Genomic DNA, 19126 nt, shown 5'->3' with positions numbered 1-19126 from the left:
CAGAAGGAAGTCACTTAGAGGGCTTGATTTCTGTGGCTGTGTAGATGGTCTAGAATATCAGAAGCACAGAAGATTCTAGAAGTGTTTCCAGATGTGAGAAACAAGCTTCATATAATGTGTGATGCAGAGCAGCGAAGCCTCCGGCACAGCAAGCGGGGGGGGGGGTTGTTGTTCACTTGTTTTTTACTAATGTCAAGGCCGAGTGATGCTATATAACTGGAATTACTGTCTTGGGTAACAGCGCCATATTTTATCTGCTGCCCAGAGTAACTTAAGCCACAGACTTCCTTGATACAAGGAAAACTGAGCACACACTCTTCCTTGTGTACTTGGTAGGAATTTGTATCAAGCAGTGTAAAAGGCAGGATGTCCCCCAAGGACTGTCCTGTCCATCTTTCCTACTTCTCTTGCTATATGCAAGGGTCCTCCAAGTGAAAAAAAAATGGCCTTCTAGAGCAGAAGCAAGTAAAAATGATAACAAAAATAGAAAATATATCATTTCTGTGAGTAATCTAACTCATCCAGCTTAAAGAGATCAATACAGGATTTTTTAATACAAAGCTGTAGTTCTCCAGAAAACTATCGATCGGCAAAGGTATGCTCACATTTGCACTCCTTACAGCACTTGCCATCCACGTAGGCTGGAGCCGACTTAGGAGGGCAGTCAGGAACAGGGCAGACCAGGGTCTCACACTGGATGGTTCCATTCTGAAAAACAAACAGCATTTAAAGAATTAAATTCCATGTAGGAATTTAATACTCCTCACGGGCATTCAAATCCATTTCATAGATTTCAAGCTCTTCACACGAAATGTCACTATTGTCTTTAGCAATAGCCATAATGTAGTAGCCCACAGGAAGGCTGGCTGCGCTTTAACAGTTGATACTGATTCCTATCTTTTGTCCAGCAACTGATCTTTACTAAGCAAATCTTCTATAGGGAAGTTCAGAAAGACACACGCTCACAGGGAAATAGCTGGAGGTTGGCCTGGAGCACCTTGCTGTCCCTGCATTACTCGCACACCAACTACATAACTGGCTGATCCGACCGTCGAGTCAGGGTATAAACCTCACGAAATCACACCCTACATTTTACTCAGTTAGATTTCTTGCCCTCATTTGGGGTGGTTTCACTACAATTGTAAAGTGTTATAATTTGATTATGTCGTAATTATGCAGAAAACCGAATTATACAGAGATGCACACATAGATGCATGTAAACACACATTCTGCGCATGGACAAACTCCTACCCAGATGCAGACATGTATGTTCACATTTGCAAAGATTCACACTTGTGAGCATGTTCACACATATGAGCACTCACAAATGCACAGGGATACTCACAAGTATACACACATCTACACAGAAGACATGCTCTCTCTCACACACGCAAACACACAAAAGAGAGAGAGACATTCACACACACATCACTTTGGGTCTTTTATATGTGCATGTTTTGCATCTTTTACAGGCGTAATTTTCTGCTCTTGCATCAACTGTAGGAGTGTGGGGAAACATTTCTAAAAACTAACGTGAACAGACCTATGACCCCCTTACAGAAATCCAGCTTTCTAACAGAGGAGTTCATGCGGAATTTGAAAGTGTAAAACCAAACTTGTCTTAAAGCTTTCTTTAAAGCATGAATACAGTTTTGAAATGATAATGCACTAAAAATAATATATTGCTGAGAATTAAGCAAAATCACATTTATTGAAACAGTGTAGTGTATATTCTACATTAGGCAACTATTAAAGACTATTTAAAATCCATTATTTATATTATTCCGTCTAGACACAATATTTAATGCTCCATATAATTCCGTTTCTTTACAATTCATTAATAAAAACACAAGGGCGAACTCCCCAGAAATGCTAAGGGTTACAGGAGAGATTCCCTCGAGCAAAGCCTTGCCAACCTAATTTGAATTGCTAACTTCATGCATTGGCAGCTAAGCTTCATGGTGTTCTCAAACCATAATGGTTGTTCCAGCTAGAGCGACTTTAATAATGTAACACACAGTTCGTCAGAAGTGACCATGCTTGCTGGCATTATAGTGTTACATTTAGAGAAAATAGGTCTTGAAATTTTCATGATGACACGCTCTTAATAAATACTTAAACAGTGGGGTCATCTCGGCCCCTGGTGAGTGCGGACAGAAGGCATACCAGGCATGTGCATGAGTGCGGACAGGAGGCATACCAGGCATGTGCAGTTCTTGCAGCCATCTGTCCAGGACTCAAACTCTCGGTAGGTGGTTCCCTTCATGGTGCATGTCCGCTCACAGTAGCACTGATCCAGCCTGTTCATTCGCTGTTCAGCTCTGGACAACTATGGCACAAAGACAGGGCTCACCTTAACAACCAGTTGGAAATGCTGTGCCCATCACCAATTATTATAAATATATCAAGCCTGTAAAATTCTAAAAACAACAACAAAAAAGCATTTTCCAACCCTTTATGTATAAAAAGTTTCCCTCGGATAAAGAAAAAGACAGAAAAGGAAAAAAGGAAAGAAAGAAAGGAAGAAGGAAGGAAGAAAAGAAGGAAGGAAAGAAAGAAATCACAATACACATGATCCAATTTGAGTATAATTCAGAATAATACCACTCACAATGCAGAGACTTTTTAGTATTTAAAAAGCATCTAATTCCATTAATATGTTTACTCAAGTAAAAAGAATAACATTTAGGATTATATCATATAAGTAATAAACTGCACAGAGACATCCTTCAGGAAATCCTTTAATACTATGCAAAATTTAAAATCTGGTGAACTTATCAGTAAACTTGGTATGTGCTTCAGACTTCAGAGAAAGAACCTACAACTACAGAATAACGATTAAAAGCTGTTCTGGTGCCATTCCCTTGACCCAGTTATGGTGTCCTTATTCTTCCATTGTCTTTCTTTCTACATCTTTTCTTGTAACAAAAGCCAAACAGAAATAAATAATAAAAACTAGACAACAACAGATCTTACAGTAGTAAAGCAGAGTGTAAGCCAGGTTATCTGTTCCACTCCTGATTTACTGAGTTGTTTGTTATACAGATGGCTAGAATTTAAATATTTATAAACCTTAATAAATATTATAACTTTTTTCCTTGAGCAAGGATTCCAATTCAGTTCCAGCAAATCACAAATCGTATGGAATAAGGGATGTCTCAAGGATGGAAATCTATGGTGATAAAAGGAGCTATTGAGAGTTACATGACTGTGGAGTATTCCCGGTGTATGTGTGAGTCATTTTTACCTTGGCTGACGTCTTCGATAAAATGTCCTGGAGCTCCATGATTTTCTGTACTAGTCCATGGAAGTCATTGCATGTCGGACAGGCTGCAATTACAAACAGGACATTGATCATGCTGTATTTATAAGGGGCTCAATCTGATTACGTCTAGGCTGACAGTCATTACGCGTGAGCTCCAATCTCAAGAGGCACACTTTTCATCACAACACACAGCACAGGACAAACAGACTTACTTCGATTAAGATCCGGGCACTGAGCAATGAACCCCTGGGGCATGACAAGTAATTGTACATCTTGCATTATTCCCTATGTACGAAAACAGGAAAGAAGCATTATTTTCGTTTACTTAAATTATGCTCAATAGCCAAGTTCATGAGAAAAATGTTAAGAAACAGATCTACCTAAACCCCTTAATCTAGAGCCTTCCTGGTTTATTCCTAACCAGTCCATGCCACGGAAGGAGATTCATCAGGCAAAACAGAGAATTAATTACCTAGGTATTTTCACCTTGATAATGTTTTCAAAGCCATAAGGTTAAATGCCGAGATTCAAGGATGTGGCCATTTTCTTATTGTTTTGAGAAGTTATTTTTAGTTCACCACAGGAGCAAGGCTTGAAAGTGACCTTTAATTGTCAGTATAAAAATCGCTTTGAGATTCCTCACCACAGAACCAAGGCCAATTTTGTATTAACAATGATCAAAAGGGAAAGAGTGGATAAACTGAGTCATGAAAGCTACACCCACTTGAACATTTCTCATTTTCTTCACTGGGATTTTTTAAAGTTCATCTCTCAGTTTATAAAAGATGGTGGATTTAGTGAGCATGTATAGCAAGGCTTGGTTTCGAGAGCTTGGGAACACAGAAAGTCTAGAATGAAGCTATTGAAATGCCACTGCAAATGACCCACTTTACACAGAAGGCTTCACATTACCTGCACCCTAAGCCAGTAGGCTGCTGGCCTGAGCTCAAACCAAGGCCGGTGGGAACAGAACCACTCCATCTAACATGCCCCAACATTCCCTCTTTCCCGCCACCTCCCCCCTTACAAATGTCACGTACTTTCATTGTATTTAACTATATCCTCTTGAAAAATGCAAATCAGAAAATCTAGCGATGGGGTAAGTGTGCCAATGTGTTATCAAGAAAATAACATCCTCATAAAGACTTAGCACCCAAACATTGACCTGTGCTTCTTCTACATATTTACTGCGGTTAGCAGCAGCATGTGTCAGTGACATTGGTAACTTTTTATCAAAGCATTTTTGTATTTATTATAATTTATTCACTTTGTATCCCAGCTGTAGCCCCTCCTTTATCCCCTTTCAATCCTGCCCTCCTTCCATGCCCCTCTCCAAGTTCACTAACAAGAGAGGTCCTCCTCCCCTTCCCTCTGACCCTAGCCAATCAGGTCTCATCAGGACTGGCTGCATTATCTTGCTCTGTGGCCTGGTCAGGCTGTTTCTCCCTCAAGGGAAGGTGATCAAAGAGCAGGCCACTGAGTTCATGTTAGAGATGGCCCCTGTTCCCCTTACTAGGGCGCCCACTTGGACATGGGCTACATCTGTGCAGGGGTCTACCTTATTGCCATGCATGGTCCTTGGTTGGAGTATCAGTCTCAGAAAAGATGGCTGGGCCAAGATTTTTTTTTGGTTCTTTTGCTCTCTTTGTAGAGCTTCTGTCCTCTCCAGGTCTTACTATGTCCCCCTTCTTCCATAAGATTCCCTGCACTCTCCCCAAAGTTTGGCTATGAGTCTCAGCATCTGCTCTAATACCCTGCTGGGTGGAGTCTTTCAGAGGCCCTCTGTGGTAGGCTCCTGTCCTGTAACTTTTTAAGTGCCCAAGTGGCAATTACTAGATCTGTTCTTGATTCTGGATTGCATGAGTGGCTTGGGTGAAAAATTTTATGAATTGATGGAAGCAACATGGAAACCAGGCTGGTGTGTATAGCACGCAGCCGATGCATTGCATACATCTAATGGACAATGTTCTCAGACCGCAATAAAGATGACAAACCATATAGCTATACACATAATTGATGTGTGTGGACTGTGAGGTCACATTCGAGCTCCAAGACTGCCATAATTAAATAGAAGGGAGATTTGAAAATCACAGCATGCATCTGTCATTGCTTGCATGGGAAGGGGGCATTGATTTTTGGGGTTTTAAAGAGTAGAATCAATTCCACACATCTGTCACCTAGTAGCTGCCTGGCTTTAGGCAGGTTATTTCACCTCACTGGGTAGGTTGTTGCATATTTATAAGAAGGATGAAGAACCCTCATCAACATTTTCAAAGGAAGGGATTAAATGGGGTAGTGTAGTCAAGCCATCTGGTTTCCAGAGAACAGGTAATCTTAGGTAAGTTTCCACATTCTACTAACATTATGAACTTGGCTTAGACTTCTGAATGGACTGATGCCTCCTCATAACTGAAGCCAAGGCTGGACATACCTCTCATCATTCTCTAAATTAACAATGGTCTCAGCACTGGAGAAATGTTCACACAACAGGCAGCAGGCGAGCATCTCTCTGCCTTTTATTTATTCATCTTCAAGACCTCAGACATTCAACTAGGACACCTCTACAGTGAGAAGATTCTGAGTGTTTCTGAGATTTCACTAGAGATAAATTTTGACCACTTTCTGTTTTAAGGGCTTGGTACATGAAGAAATCATAACTAATGCTTCCACTCTTGGGTGATTAATGTCTCTGTTAAAGCATCATCAAAAGTGATATTTCAGCGGTAGAAAGTATATTTTTATGTTAATATTTTCTGTTGATAATATTTTGAATTCCTAATTTCAACAAATGTCATATTAATCACTAATTATGGCCTGATGGTCATCTCTATAATATATAAAGATCAAATGCAAATGAGGAGTGACTTTTTTACCAGTTTAAAAAAATGGTCTGAGAAACAGAATTAGAAAACAAATAGAAATGCATACAAATAAAAACTCACAAAGTTTTTGTTTCATTTGGAAACAATTCATTGAAAAGTTTTTGTGTTTCTACTTCAAGCTTAGACTGTAGCCAAAAGATACCTTAAAATATCCATGTGCATTATTTCTCTGTCCCAACCAAAACGTGGTGCCCAGAGGCAAGTCTGTAGAAGGCATTTCCACCACTCGTTCATAGATTCTGAAAGATGAAATGGCAGAAAAGGCTGTGAGCCTGCAAGAATCTCCTGACTCTCCCAGTGCTTGAAATGAGAAGGATTCACTTACTTATTGCAGTCAATGTGTAAAACTAAATGGGAGGCACTGATGGCTAAGGAAAGCTTGTGCCACTTGGCATCAGCCAGAATATAAGGAAACACTTCTGTGTGGGGTCGGTGAGTGCCAGAGCGGTAATGCAGTCGGATCTCATTCCGATGGCCACTGCTTTCCAGTTCCAGGTACCTTCAGAGAGAAGAGCCACACGGGACATGTCAAAGGTAAAGCTCAACAATGGCTGCGTTAGCCTCAATATCCAGAGAGATGGCGCAGACCCACAGGTTCTAGTTCCCTACAAAGGCAACCAGACATTACAATTAAAGGTTACGCTCTTCTTACAGTGTTTAAAATGTGTGTACAAATTGGAATGCTGTCATCATTTTCTGCTTAGAAGAATTATCCAGAGTGTCTATATTGGTCTGGAGATTTCTTCAAATAAATATTTTAAACTATGAAAAAAAGAAGTATAACAGCAGGGAAGAGCAGAGAAAGAACACTGGAGCTAAAGGTTTAAGTAGGGATGGGAAATCGTAGCTGGGGGAGGGAGGGAGAAGGGCGGGAAGAAGGGGAGGAGTGTGCTGACTAAAACTAGGGCCATAGTAAGAAACTTTATGGAAACTCACTAGTTTGTAATCTATATACATATGGATTATATATTATTTATATAGATACTTAATACTAATGTGTGTTTCTGCATGTATGCATATATGTATGTGTAAAGAGAAGTACCACCACATTAGTGAGCAATCTTTCTCCCAGAAGACATGGGGTATCAAGTGAAAGTCTCAGTGAGAAATATGTGACCTTCCTATGAGTTATTGGTCAGGAAGGGCCCAGAGACACCAAAAACAACATGAGCTATGCCATAGTAAAACTAGATAGTAAGACCTTATTACAGAAGACACCACACACTGTTTCAATTTCAAGGCACAGACAAATCTATTTTTTTAACCTTTAAAAAAATTTGATTTTATTTTCTAATTCTTTTTTTAAAATTTTTTATTAATTACACTTTATTCATTTTGTATCCCCCCATAAGCCCCTTCCTCCTCCCCTCCCGATCCCACCCTCCCTCCCCTTTCTGCATGCATGCCACTCCCCAAGTCCAGAACTCCTGCACAGATGTAGCCCATGGCAGTTCAGTGTCCAAGTGGGTTACATAGTAATGGGAAGAGGGACTGCCTCTGACATAATCTGATTGGCCTGCTCGTTGAACACCTCCCCCTGAGGGGGGAGCAGCCTTACCAGGCCACAGTAGAGGACAATGCAGCCAATTTTGATGAGAACTGATAGACTAAGATCAGAAAGGAGAGGAGAACCTCCCTATCAGTGGACTTGGGGAGTGACAAATCTATTTTTAACTGAAAATCTCCCCATTGGCTGGATTCCGGAGTACCAGGTACTATGGAGGCTGCTGAGGAAGAAACGACATCACCCAGTGCTGGAGTCTGGCTACTATGGAACGCGTATGTCAGGCAGGATGTGCCCACTGTGCACTAGTGACCGGGCTGTTAACGACCCAACTGCTCTCTTGATTAGATTTGAGGCTTGTGCCACAAGACAATGCCTGGTCCTCATGGTCAAGAGTCAAGACTGTGAAATTCATAGGCCATGGGGGAAGATCTATTGCTGTTTAACTAAATGATCACGTTGTCAAACTGCCTTCTGAATATTTGTTTGCATCCATAGACTTGTGTGGTCCTCAACCTTGGTCAAAGAAGCTTCTTCAGGACAGTAGATATCAGTTAACGAGGAGACGTGTTACTGTGCAAAGTAGTGAAAAAAAGTGGATGTGGGGTGGATGCCAGCCATAGGTAAGACAGCTAGCTATACCACCACCCCAGAGGCTCAGAAAGAATCACAGAGCAGAGGACATAAAGAAAGTAACAACTATAGAATGAGGAGGACTGCTGTGAAATTCTGTCTTCTGTCCATGATGTGGCTCGTGCTCATATGAACTCAAACTAGCTGTTATCATCTCAAACAAGATCTCTGCAATATAAAGCCAGTAAGAAAATCCATAATGTAACATAGAAGAAAGAAATCGCATGGTGTCTCAGCCTAGACAAAAAACTATAGGCAGCTAATCACTGCTGAGAGAGGGGAGAGTTAACCCCTTCTAATTCGCTATCCAATACAAAGTGGTCAATCCATCCTGAAATCATATGCTCACAAGCAACAAAAACGGACTCAGAAGGTTGTATGTGAAGGCACATATATGTATGTATATATATATATATACATATACATATATATATATATAGCAATAATAATCAAAGACATATAATACATCAATTTGAGAGAGAGAGTAGAAGGATAAAGGAGGGGTTAGAAAGAAAAAAAAGGAAGGGAAAATTGATTAAAATTATATTTAATATTTTAAAAGTCCAGAATGGAAGCAGGGTCTCCTGAGGCCTCATGCCTGGCTGAGGAACTATTCGGAATTGATGGCTGCTAAAAAGGAGAGAGTTGATTTTCTTTACGATTTTTGTTTCCCATGCTCTAGTGAATGACCTCACACCTATGCATGTGTTCCAACACTAACTGAACCCAATGGATTAAAAAATAAATAGGTAAATAAAACAGGAGGAGGTTAGGAGGAAGAATTGATGGAGAGTCTCAGAGGATGATTGTGAATGAGTGACAGGTAAGTAATAGGGATGAACTTAATGGCTGGCTCTTTGATCACCTTCCCCTGAGGGGGGAGCAGCCTTACCAGGCCACATAGGAAGACAATACAGACAGTCCTGATGAGATCTGATAGGCTAGGGTCAGAGAGAAGGGGAAGAGGACCTCCCCTAACAGTGGACTGGGGGAGGGGCATGGGAGGAGAAGAAGGAGGACAGGCAGGATTGGGAGGGGATGAGGGAAGGGGATACAGCTGGGATACAAAGTGAATAAATAGATAGATAGATAGATAGATAGATAGATAGATAGATAGATAGATAGATAGATAGATAGATAAAATGTGAATAAAAAGAAATTTTCAAAAATAAATATTTTTATTTATTTTTATTTTTTTAATTTTTATTTTTTTAATATTAATCACAGGTTATTTACTTTGTATCCCAGCCTTAGCCCTCTCCCTCATTCCCTTCCAATTCCACACTCTCTCCCTCCTCTCCTCCCTGTCCCTTTCCAAGTCCACTGCTAGGGGAGGTCCTCCTCCCCTTCCATCTGATCCCAGCTTATCAGGTATCTTCAGGACTGGCTGCAATGTCCTCCTCTGTGGCCTAGCAAGGCTGTTTCTCCCTCAGCAAGGGGGGGGAGGAGAGGAGGTAAAGGAGCCAGTCATTGAGTTCATGTCAGAAATAGTTCCTGTTCCCTTTACTAGGGACACCCACTTGGATACTGAGCTACCATGGGCTACAACTGAGCAGGGGTTCTAAGTTAAATCCATACATGGTCCTTGGTTGGAGAAACAGTCTCATAGAGGACCCATGTGCCCTTATATATTTTGTCCTTGTGGAGCTCCTGTCCTCTCTAAGTCATACTAACTCCCCCTAATAAAAAGTTTAAAACCAGTAAGAAGAAAGAAGATGAGAAAATATCAAGTAGATTATCCAAAAGCCAAGAACTAAAACCTACCTTTTACAATTAGTTTTAATCACTACTATAAAAACTTTAGGAATTTGTGACTAATGACTATTTTCATAAAAGTAAAAAAAGGGAATTAGAATTATTAGCATGCCCTCCACACAAGCACTTCATGGTGATAACATTCACAATCATTTCTTCTCTTGTTTTTTAAATATAAAATACAGTGTTAGAGATTACAGTGGCTCAGATTACACACTATATCTGTTCAGTAGGGCAGCAGTGACTGCAAAGCAGCCAGCAGACCAAACTGTGGGTGGGCCCCAAAACACCAGTGACTATGTTTTCTAGGAAGAATGATAAGACCTCTAGTCTTACTGGTTCTTCAAGATGGCTTCATCCAGCAAACACAGTGTCTGGGCAGCTGCAGTTCATTAACTTCAGAGCAAGAAAGCCAGTGGTGGAGCAGGTGTCCTGGGATTTCCCCTGGCGAGAGAAGACCCACTGGGCTCCTGAGGAGTCCAGTTAGTCCACGGGATCATACAGCTGAGATGAACCACTGCAATTTCCTAAGAACACCCGTCCACTGGAGACCATGCCCACCAATCTGAAGAGGGCTCCTGCAAGGGCATCTAGCTTAATGTACCACCACCAGCCCCAGGACTCCAGCAGGCACCAAAAATTACCATCCCATTCCAAAGACAACTAGATGTGTAAAGGTCAGGGTAAAAACATAATCAACAGGGCTGGAGAGATGGCTCAGAGGTTAAGAGCACTGGCTGCTCTTCCAGAGGTCCTGAGTTCAATTCCCAGCAACCACATGGTGGCTCACAACCATCTATAGTGAGATCTGGCCTTCTTCTGGCCTGCAGGCACACATGCAGGCAGAATGCTGTATAAATAAATAAATCTAAAGAAAAAAAAACATAATCAACAAAAGCCAAAGCAATATGGTATCTTCAGAACCCAGTTATCCAAAGGCAAGTAGTCCTGGATACCCTAATAACACTGAAACTCAAGAAAATGACCTTAAATATATGCTTATGAAGGCTATAACAGAAGAAACAAATAAAATCTATAAAGAAATGCAGGCAGATACAGTCAAAGAGATTGTGGCCTTTAGAAAGGAAATAATTAAATCACTGAAAGAAATAGAGGAAAGTTCAAACAATGAGGTGAAGGAATTGAATGAACGACAGGAAATTACAAACAAGTAAAGGAAAACAACAAAATTTTCAAGATCAGAAGCTGGAAATGAAAACAATAAAGAAAGCAAAAATTGCTAAAATATAGGAGAGGAAGAACTTAGAAAAGAAAACAGGAACTACAGAGGTAAGTGTCTCCAATAGAATATAAGAGATGGAAGAAAGAATCTCAGGTGTAGAAAATACAATGGAAGAAAATGGTAAATATAAAATTCCTGACACAAAACATCTGAAAAAAGTCAAAGACACCATGAAAAGACAAAACCTAAGAAAAATAGGAATAAAGGAAAAGGAAGATTCCTGTCTCCAAGGCCCAGAAAATATTTGCAACAAATTCATAGACCAAAAATTCACCAATTTAAAGAAAGAGATGCCTATAGGCTTACAAGAGGCCTATAGAAGACTTAATAGATTAGACTAGAAAAGAAAATACTCCCACCACATAAGAATCAAAACACTAAATTTACAGAACAAAGAAAAAATGTTAAAAGTTTTATGGGAAAAGGGCTAAGTGATGTATAATTGCAAACTCATCAGGGTCACACCTGACTTCTCAACAAAGACTATGAAAGGGAGTAGGGCCTAGAAAGATGTCATGCAGAACCTAAGAGAACACAGATGTCAGCCCAGACTACTACACCCAGAAAAACTCTCAATCATCAACGTAGAAAACCAGATATTCCATATTTATCACTCTGCACTAAACTAAAGTTGAAGTGGATCAAAGACTTCAACATAAAACCAGACATACTAAATCTGTTAGAAGAAAGAATGGTAAAGAGCCTTGAACTCATTGGCACAGGAGACAACTTCCTAAACAGAACACCAACAGCTCAGGCTCTAAGATCAACAATCAATAAATGGGACCTCTTGAAACTGAAAAGCTTTTATAAAGCAAAGGACATTGTCAACAGAACAAAATGACAGTGTACAGATTGGGAAAAGATCTTCACCAACCCCACATCCCACAGGGGGCTAATATCCAAAATATATAAAGAACTCAAAAAAAAAAAAAAAAAACCACAAAAACGAAAACAAAACTCCAACAAACCAAATAATCCAATTAAAAAATGGGGTACAGAACTAAACTGAGAATTTTCAACAGAGGAATATCAATTGGTGGAGAAGCATTTAAAGAAATTCTCAGCATCCTTAGCGATCAGGGAAATACAAATCAAAATGATTCAGAGACTCCATTTTACACCCATCAGAATGGCTAAGATCAAAAAACTCAAGTGACAGCCCATGCTGGCAAGGATGTGGAGATAGGGGAACACTCCTCTATGGCTGTACATACTTGTACAACCACTATGGTAATCAATCTGGTGCTTTCTCAGACAACTGGGAATAGTGCTACTCCAAGACCCAGCTATACCACTCCTAGACGTATAACTGAAAGATGTCCCACACTGATATTTCTGCAACTATGTTCGTGGCTTTACTTATAATAGCCAGAATCTGGAAACAACCTAGATGTCCCTCAACCTATGAGTGGATACAGAAATTGTGGTACATTTACACAATGAAATACTACTCAGCTAATACAAACAAGGAAATCATGAAATTTGCAAGCAAGTGAATAGAACTAGAAAAGATCATCCTGAGGTAATCCAGAACCAGAAAAACACACATGAAATATACTCAATTAAAAGCAGATATTAGCCATTTAATACAGGAAAACCATACTACAATCCACAGACCTAAAGAAGCTAAATAACAAGGAGGACCCTAGGGAGGATGCTTAATTCTCATTTGGAAGGGCAAATAGAATAGACACCAAAAGCAGGTAAAGAGAGGGAACAGGATAGGAGCTTAACAAAGATGTCTTCTGATAGAATCTACCCAGCAGGGGATAGAAGCAGATGCTAAGACTCACAACCAAACACCGGGCAAAGCACAGTAAGTCACAGGAAAGAGTCAGGGAATAGAAGGACCCAGGAGCTCCATAAGAAGAACAACAGAGCCAACAAATCTGGGCCCACTGGGGCCTGCAGAACTGATGCACCAACAAGGAACCATGCATTAAGAGGACCTAGAACATCCTGCTCAGATGTAGACCATATGCAGCTCAGTCTCCATGTGGGTACCCTAGTAAGGTGAGCCAGGTCTGTCTCTGACAGGAATTCTGTTGCCTGCTCTTTGATCACTTCCCCCTGGTGGAGGAGGGGCATTGCCAGGCCACAGAGGAAGAGGCTGAAAGCAGTTCTAAGACACTTGATAGACTGGGGTCAGATGGTAAGGGAGGAAAGCTAACTCTTTCTGAGAAATAAGGGAGGGAAATAAGGGAAAGAGGGCTGGAGGGTGGGATCAAAGAAGACGAGGAAGGTGCTTATAAACAGAATGTAACATAAATAATTATAAAAAATTAAAAGTAAAGTGTTAACAATCATTTTACTGTGTTGGAGAGCACTAAAAGTTATTCTAATTTTCTACCTATAAACCAACTTCTCTTTGTTCTCCCTTCCCTCATATACTTTCCATTGTCTGGTAACCATTATTCTACTTTATACTCCTAAGGGCTCAACTGTTTTAGCTTACACTTGTGAGAGAGAACACACATCAGTTGTCTTTTTACACCTGCATTTATGCACTTAGTGTAGTGTCTTCCGGATCCATGCAAATGATCAGAATGTATTATTTTTATGACTAAGTAGTAGTCCATATGATATATATTAATCACATTTTCTTACTCATTCATGGGCACTTAAGCTGATTCCATATCTTGCAAATGTAAACACTGCTGAAAAAGCCATAGAAGTGTAGATAGCTTTCACACACCAACTCCCTGCTCTTTAGCCATGTACTCAGTAACATGGTGGGGTATTTTTAGGAATGCCATATGGTTTTCCATGATGGATTAGTTGTTTGTTCTTTCTTTTCACTCTCACTGAGTGTGTAACTTTACTTTTCTCCATACCCTCAACCAGTACTTGTTAACTTTGAAAAAAATAATCATACCTCATGGTAGTTTGGTGATGTTGAACATTTTAAAGGTGATAACCTTATAAGGGTAGAGTTTATCTTATCATGTAATAACAAATACCCATTACTTATCAATTCAACTAGCAGTTCTTTAAGAATAGAAAAACATTTGCTTTTTAAAAGCAGTGAACATCTGCAAGCATGCCATCCACTTCTATATACCTGTTAACTCTCAACATCTGGAGACAAGAGCCAAACTGCAGCAATCAGGCCTCCTCCTCTAGAGAGTGTCAGAACTACTTATATTGAAATCCTAAATTTGAAAACCATGACGGCTCACTGATCAAGAAGAAGAAATCATCCCCTACAAATGGCCAACTCTTGGTCATCGATGCATCTCCCAGAGGGCGCAGCTCTAAGTGGTATACTCACTGCACTCGCTCCACATATGGGCTTTGACTCAAGGTTCTACTCGATCCCTCACTTCATCCTATGACCTGGTCAGGTGGACCGACCTGTCCCTGCCTCCGTTTCCTCATGTGTACAACGAAACTGCAGTATTATCCACAAAAAGTAGAATAGCCCCCACAGGTGAAACACTCAGTAACATTGACATTTGATTAGCCAACACCTTCATAAAGTCGGCCTCTGGAAGTCAGCTCTGGAAATATCAAGCAAATTAAATAAAGTTTTAAATCATTTTTATTTTTGAGATTATTATACATCATTTCTCTCTTCCTTTTCGTCCCTCCAAGTCCTCTAATATAGACCTCCATGCTTTCTTTCAAAACCATGGCCTCTGAGGGAAGGAGGATGGGGTTAGGAGGGTACTAGGGAGGGGGCTACAGTTTGGCTACAAAGTGAATAAACTGTAATTAATAAGACAGTAAATACATTTTAAAAAAACATGGCCCCGTTTTTCCTTGTCTCATACCTATATGTGGATGTGCACCTGCTCAGTCTGTATAATATTACTTGCATGTATGCTTTCAGGGCTGACCATTTCATGCCAGATAACCATTAGTGTACCCTTCTCGGAGACTATTGCTCCTGCTCCCAGCATTCCTTAGCCACCTGTACTTCTTTTAAGTGAGAATATGTAGTGACGAGGACACAAAAGCTAGAGACAGAAAAAGAAGAACAATCCACTCAGAAAGGTTGGCCACAGTGGTAGGAAGGGCTGTAGCAAAGACAGTGAAATATAACAAATTAAAAGAAAGGCAGTGGTTCCACAGACACACAAACATTGTGATGTTGGGCGCCGGCCATTCCATGTGGAAAACTATATCCCCTAGCTGTTTCCAGTGGTCCCCTCAGATGCTAGCGAGATGAAAAGGGAATGCACATTGATTGGCATCCTTTATAAAAACCACATTGACCCTAATCTGTGAGTCTGTTTTCTTTTAATGATATTTGGTCACGAGCAAGGCAGAATAATTCAGAAATTTAAGAGACCATGGCAGAATCTAAATAATATCTCCACTGTACTAAACATGTACTAAATGGGAGAGTTAAAATTCTCTCTAAGCTTTAATCTCCTTCCCTATTAAATGGGGATGATATTAGCAGAAATTTCATATAATTGCTAACAAAATTAAATTAAATACAATCAAATATGTATATTGTATGGTTCTGTACAAGGAATAAACAATGTGCACACATCACTGGAATGATTTACAGTCCCTATGGTGTGGACTCACTTCCTATAGAAACACCATGGAATCTTCATACTGGATTGTTTCTTAAATAAATGTGAATCTTTGTGACACAAAGTATTTTAATAAGAATCTACCCAAATAATGACACTATAGATTCATCAATATTCCCATTAAAACAGTCATCCAGATTGCTTTAATATATCCTGTGACTAAAAACTGACTACTTCCTTAGGCACTTTAGTTTTAATAAAAAGGCCTTTCTAATAGGAAAGCATAAAGAAAAAAAAAGCTTTTTTAAAAAATGAGTTGTTTAATTATTTTTGCAAATATATATCTCCATGGTATGCACTGAGAATGTGACCTTGAACAAGAGCAGCTATACCTGAGGTGTAGAGATCCCCAACAATGAATAAATACATGATGAAACTTAAGTTTAGTCTCATTTCACAGTCACAGAGAACAGGATTCTGGAAGTCTTGCTGCATCAAGAGGAACAAACGGTGAGGATAAAGTTTCATGAATAAGATATCCAAGAGCCACAGCTGCATTACCAAGAGAGAAGATCAGTAGCGACTCCAATTAACTCATAAATGAAGACCCAGCACTCAATATCCCGGCTTTAGTGACAGCCTTATCATCATATTACCCTATATAGTAAATGGGAAAATGGACACACATGAAATTGAGGCAATTTATTACTATTAATAATGAGGCCAACAAGACACCAAGTAATTCTAAAATTCAAAGGGTTGAAAGAAACCCTGCAGGGAAGATCTGGGTGAACGGATGCCAGTGTGGGCACAGCCATGACAAGGGCCCCACAGCCGCAGGCTCACATGGATGGCAAGACTGACCTCAGGGTCCGGTGTGAATATGAGCAGCAAATGTCCTCCTCAGCTTTCTCTCACTGCCCACTCCCCACAAGGATATTTCTCTCCTGAAGACTGCTCCCCTAGAGAAATTGTTCCTACCAAGATTAGCCAAACCTATCCCTTTGATCCAGCTGTATGCATATAAAATCTGCTTCTTTGTTTATCTGGATGCAGTAGCAACACCTCCTTGTTTAGCTGTGTTCAATAATCCCACTTCCATGTTCAAAGGCATATGATAAATCCACTAAGAGGATGGAGGATTAGGGAACTGCTGTAGTTTCTCTAGGAAAAAAAAAAAAAAAAAAAGACCAATCTGTCCTAGCTTTCTGTTCAAGTGTCTGTCCTTCTGTCTGCTCATCTGCATCTGTCTTTCTTCATTCTCTCACCACTCCATTAGGTCCATTCATGAAGCCTTAATGAACACTGTATAAGACCATCTGTAGGGAACATCAAAGTCAGCTAAAGACATCACAAGCTCAAGTTCTCAGCACAAAGAAGATTTGTTTGCCCTAGAAGAACAAAGGGCAGGGATAGGAGATAGTGGACAAGGGAGAAGAGGAAAGGAACAAGAATTGGGAAGCACGGGAGCAAGGGAGAGGGGTAATGGGTAGATGCCACTGGGGCGGGGGTGGACAAAGGACTATCTGGATAGAGAGAAGACAGTCATGGCTCATAGGAAAATGGTGGTTTATAAAGGTAAAGGGTAAACCACATGTTAGAATGAGGTGTTTAATTTCAACTGGGAATGTAAACAAGGTGAGCCAAAGTGGGCCTTTGATTGTTGGACTTCAATACTTTGATAGCTGGACCTTGATGTTCAGCCTCAGGAGGAGGAATTGGCCAAATAAGGAAATAGACCTTGGGGCTGGCTTTAGGAATGTAATCTACTGGCTTTTAGAAAGACAGATGGAATGGGGGAGAAGGGCAAGGCCTGCCAGAGACATTGTTGCCATGCTGATTGGGCCCCTTCACCATCCCTTTGACCTTGGAGAGTAGGGGATGTTGTGGCAGAGTGTGTTTTTAAAGCATCCACTTGAGAAAGGTTTTGTGCAAAGACTGAAGAAGAGCAGGTGTAACACTAACACCAAATGGGCTGAATCACAGCACAGTGACAGCCACAAGCATTCAGGATTTAAGCAGCTGGATAAAAAGTAGCAAGCACTTGATCCATCAAACATACAAAAGAAAGCAGACATGAGGCTGGAGTAACCAACAAAGCTACCAACAGAGGGTAGGCCAGAAAGAATGTGAACTGATAGGGAGATAAATATAGTCAAAGTACACAATTTACTTATATAAAAATGTCTCTATGACTCCTATGACTATGTATAATTGATGCATGTCAATAAAAAGTTAGGAAACACAGGTAGCAACTGCTTGAGAGCAAGCCCCCTTATTTGCCTCTACTATGCTGTCACTAAGAGCAAGAAAGACAGAACTAGTCAAGACAGGGAGGGAATTGCTTAAAAAAAGTATGGGCTCCAGAAGGCTGAACACAACACACTCTTGTGAGGATAAAAAGAGATACTGGGAAACACAAAGCTTCTCTGATGGCCTAAAAACACATGTGTACATGTGTGCAAAAATACGGCTGTGAATTATATGAGGGAGTTCACAAATTTGATGACGTACATTTGTAGACTCCAAGCTAAATATTTATGCCTTATAGGAAGAAAGAGTAGGAGACAAGGTAAATGGCCATCTGCAGAACACTTGACATGTGCGCTTGTGTGAGTGCACACACACATACACACACACAAATAAACATACTTACACATGCATACATAATATACATAAACATGCTTATGCAAACACCCCCCCCACAATCTTGTGATCTAAAATGACAGGTTAGAATTAACTTCAGAAAACATGCAAACACAGGAGGAAGAGCGGAACACTACTTCTCAGTTAGGGTTACTATTGTTCCATAAACACCACCCTCAAAGCAGCTTGTGGAGAAAGCAGCTTATGTGGCTCATGTTTCCACATCACTGTCCATCTTTGGTGGAAGTAGGACAGGAACTCAAACAGGGCAGAAACCTGGAAGCAGGGGCTGATGCAGAGGCCATGGCGGGTGCTGCTTACTGGCTTGCTCCTCAGGGCTTGCTCAGCCTGCTTTCTTACAGACCCAGGACCACCAGCCCAGGCATGGAACCACCCACAATGGCCTAGGCCCTCCCACATCAATTACTGATTTAAAAACTGCCCTACAGGCCGGCCTACAGCTCAGTTATGGAGGCAGTTTCTCAGTTGAGGTCCCCTCCTTTCAGATGACTCTAGCTTGTGTCAAATTGACAGGAGACCAGCCAGCATGCTACTCAAAGTCTTGGTGCCTCCATAACTGAGATGTACCACACCTTTAATCCTGGTGCTCTGGGTATAGAGACAGGCAGAGATATATGTGAGATCAAGGCCAGCTTGATCCACTTAGTGAGTTCCTGGACAGCCAGAGTTACATAGAAAGATCTTGTC

General features: G+C 40.6%; 1 protein-coding gene across 3 annotated transcripts in view; it reads right to left on the bottom strand.

The window, feature by feature from the left end:
- Nell2 (neural EGFL like 2) overlaps nucleotides 1-19126 on the bottom strand; it is a 298553-nt gene that overhangs the window by 200935 nt on the left and 78492 nt on the right. For all 3 annotated transcript variants that reach the window (XM_055627188.1, XM_055627186.1, XM_055627187.1), the window contains exons 5-10: nucleotides 6473-6646; nucleotides 6290-6386; nucleotides 3478-3550; nucleotides 3248-3330; nucleotides 2201-2329; nucleotides 606-708 (exon numbers count right to left, since the gene is read on the bottom strand). In XM_055627188.1, coding sequence (XP_055483163.1) covers nucleotides 606-708; nucleotides 2201-2329; nucleotides 3248-3330; nucleotides 3478-3550; nucleotides 6290-6386; nucleotides 6473-6646 — 659 coding nt within the window. The remainder of the gene's footprint in view (nucleotides 1-605; nucleotides 709-2200; nucleotides 2330-3247; nucleotides 3331-3477; nucleotides 3551-6289; nucleotides 6387-6472; nucleotides 6647-19126) is intronic.

The sequence above is a fragment of the Psammomys obesus genome, unplaced genomic scaffold (genome assembly GCF_907164565.1).
Source record: "Psammomys obesus unplaced genomic scaffold, mPsaObe1.curated_primary_1811, whole genome shotgun sequence".
Classification (NCBI taxonomy): Eukaryota; Metazoa; Chordata; class Mammalia; order Rodentia; family Muridae; genus Psammomys; species Psammomys obesus.
The sequence above is the reverse complement of the archived record's forward strand: the minus strand, read 5'-3'. Positions and strand labels throughout refer to the sequence as shown.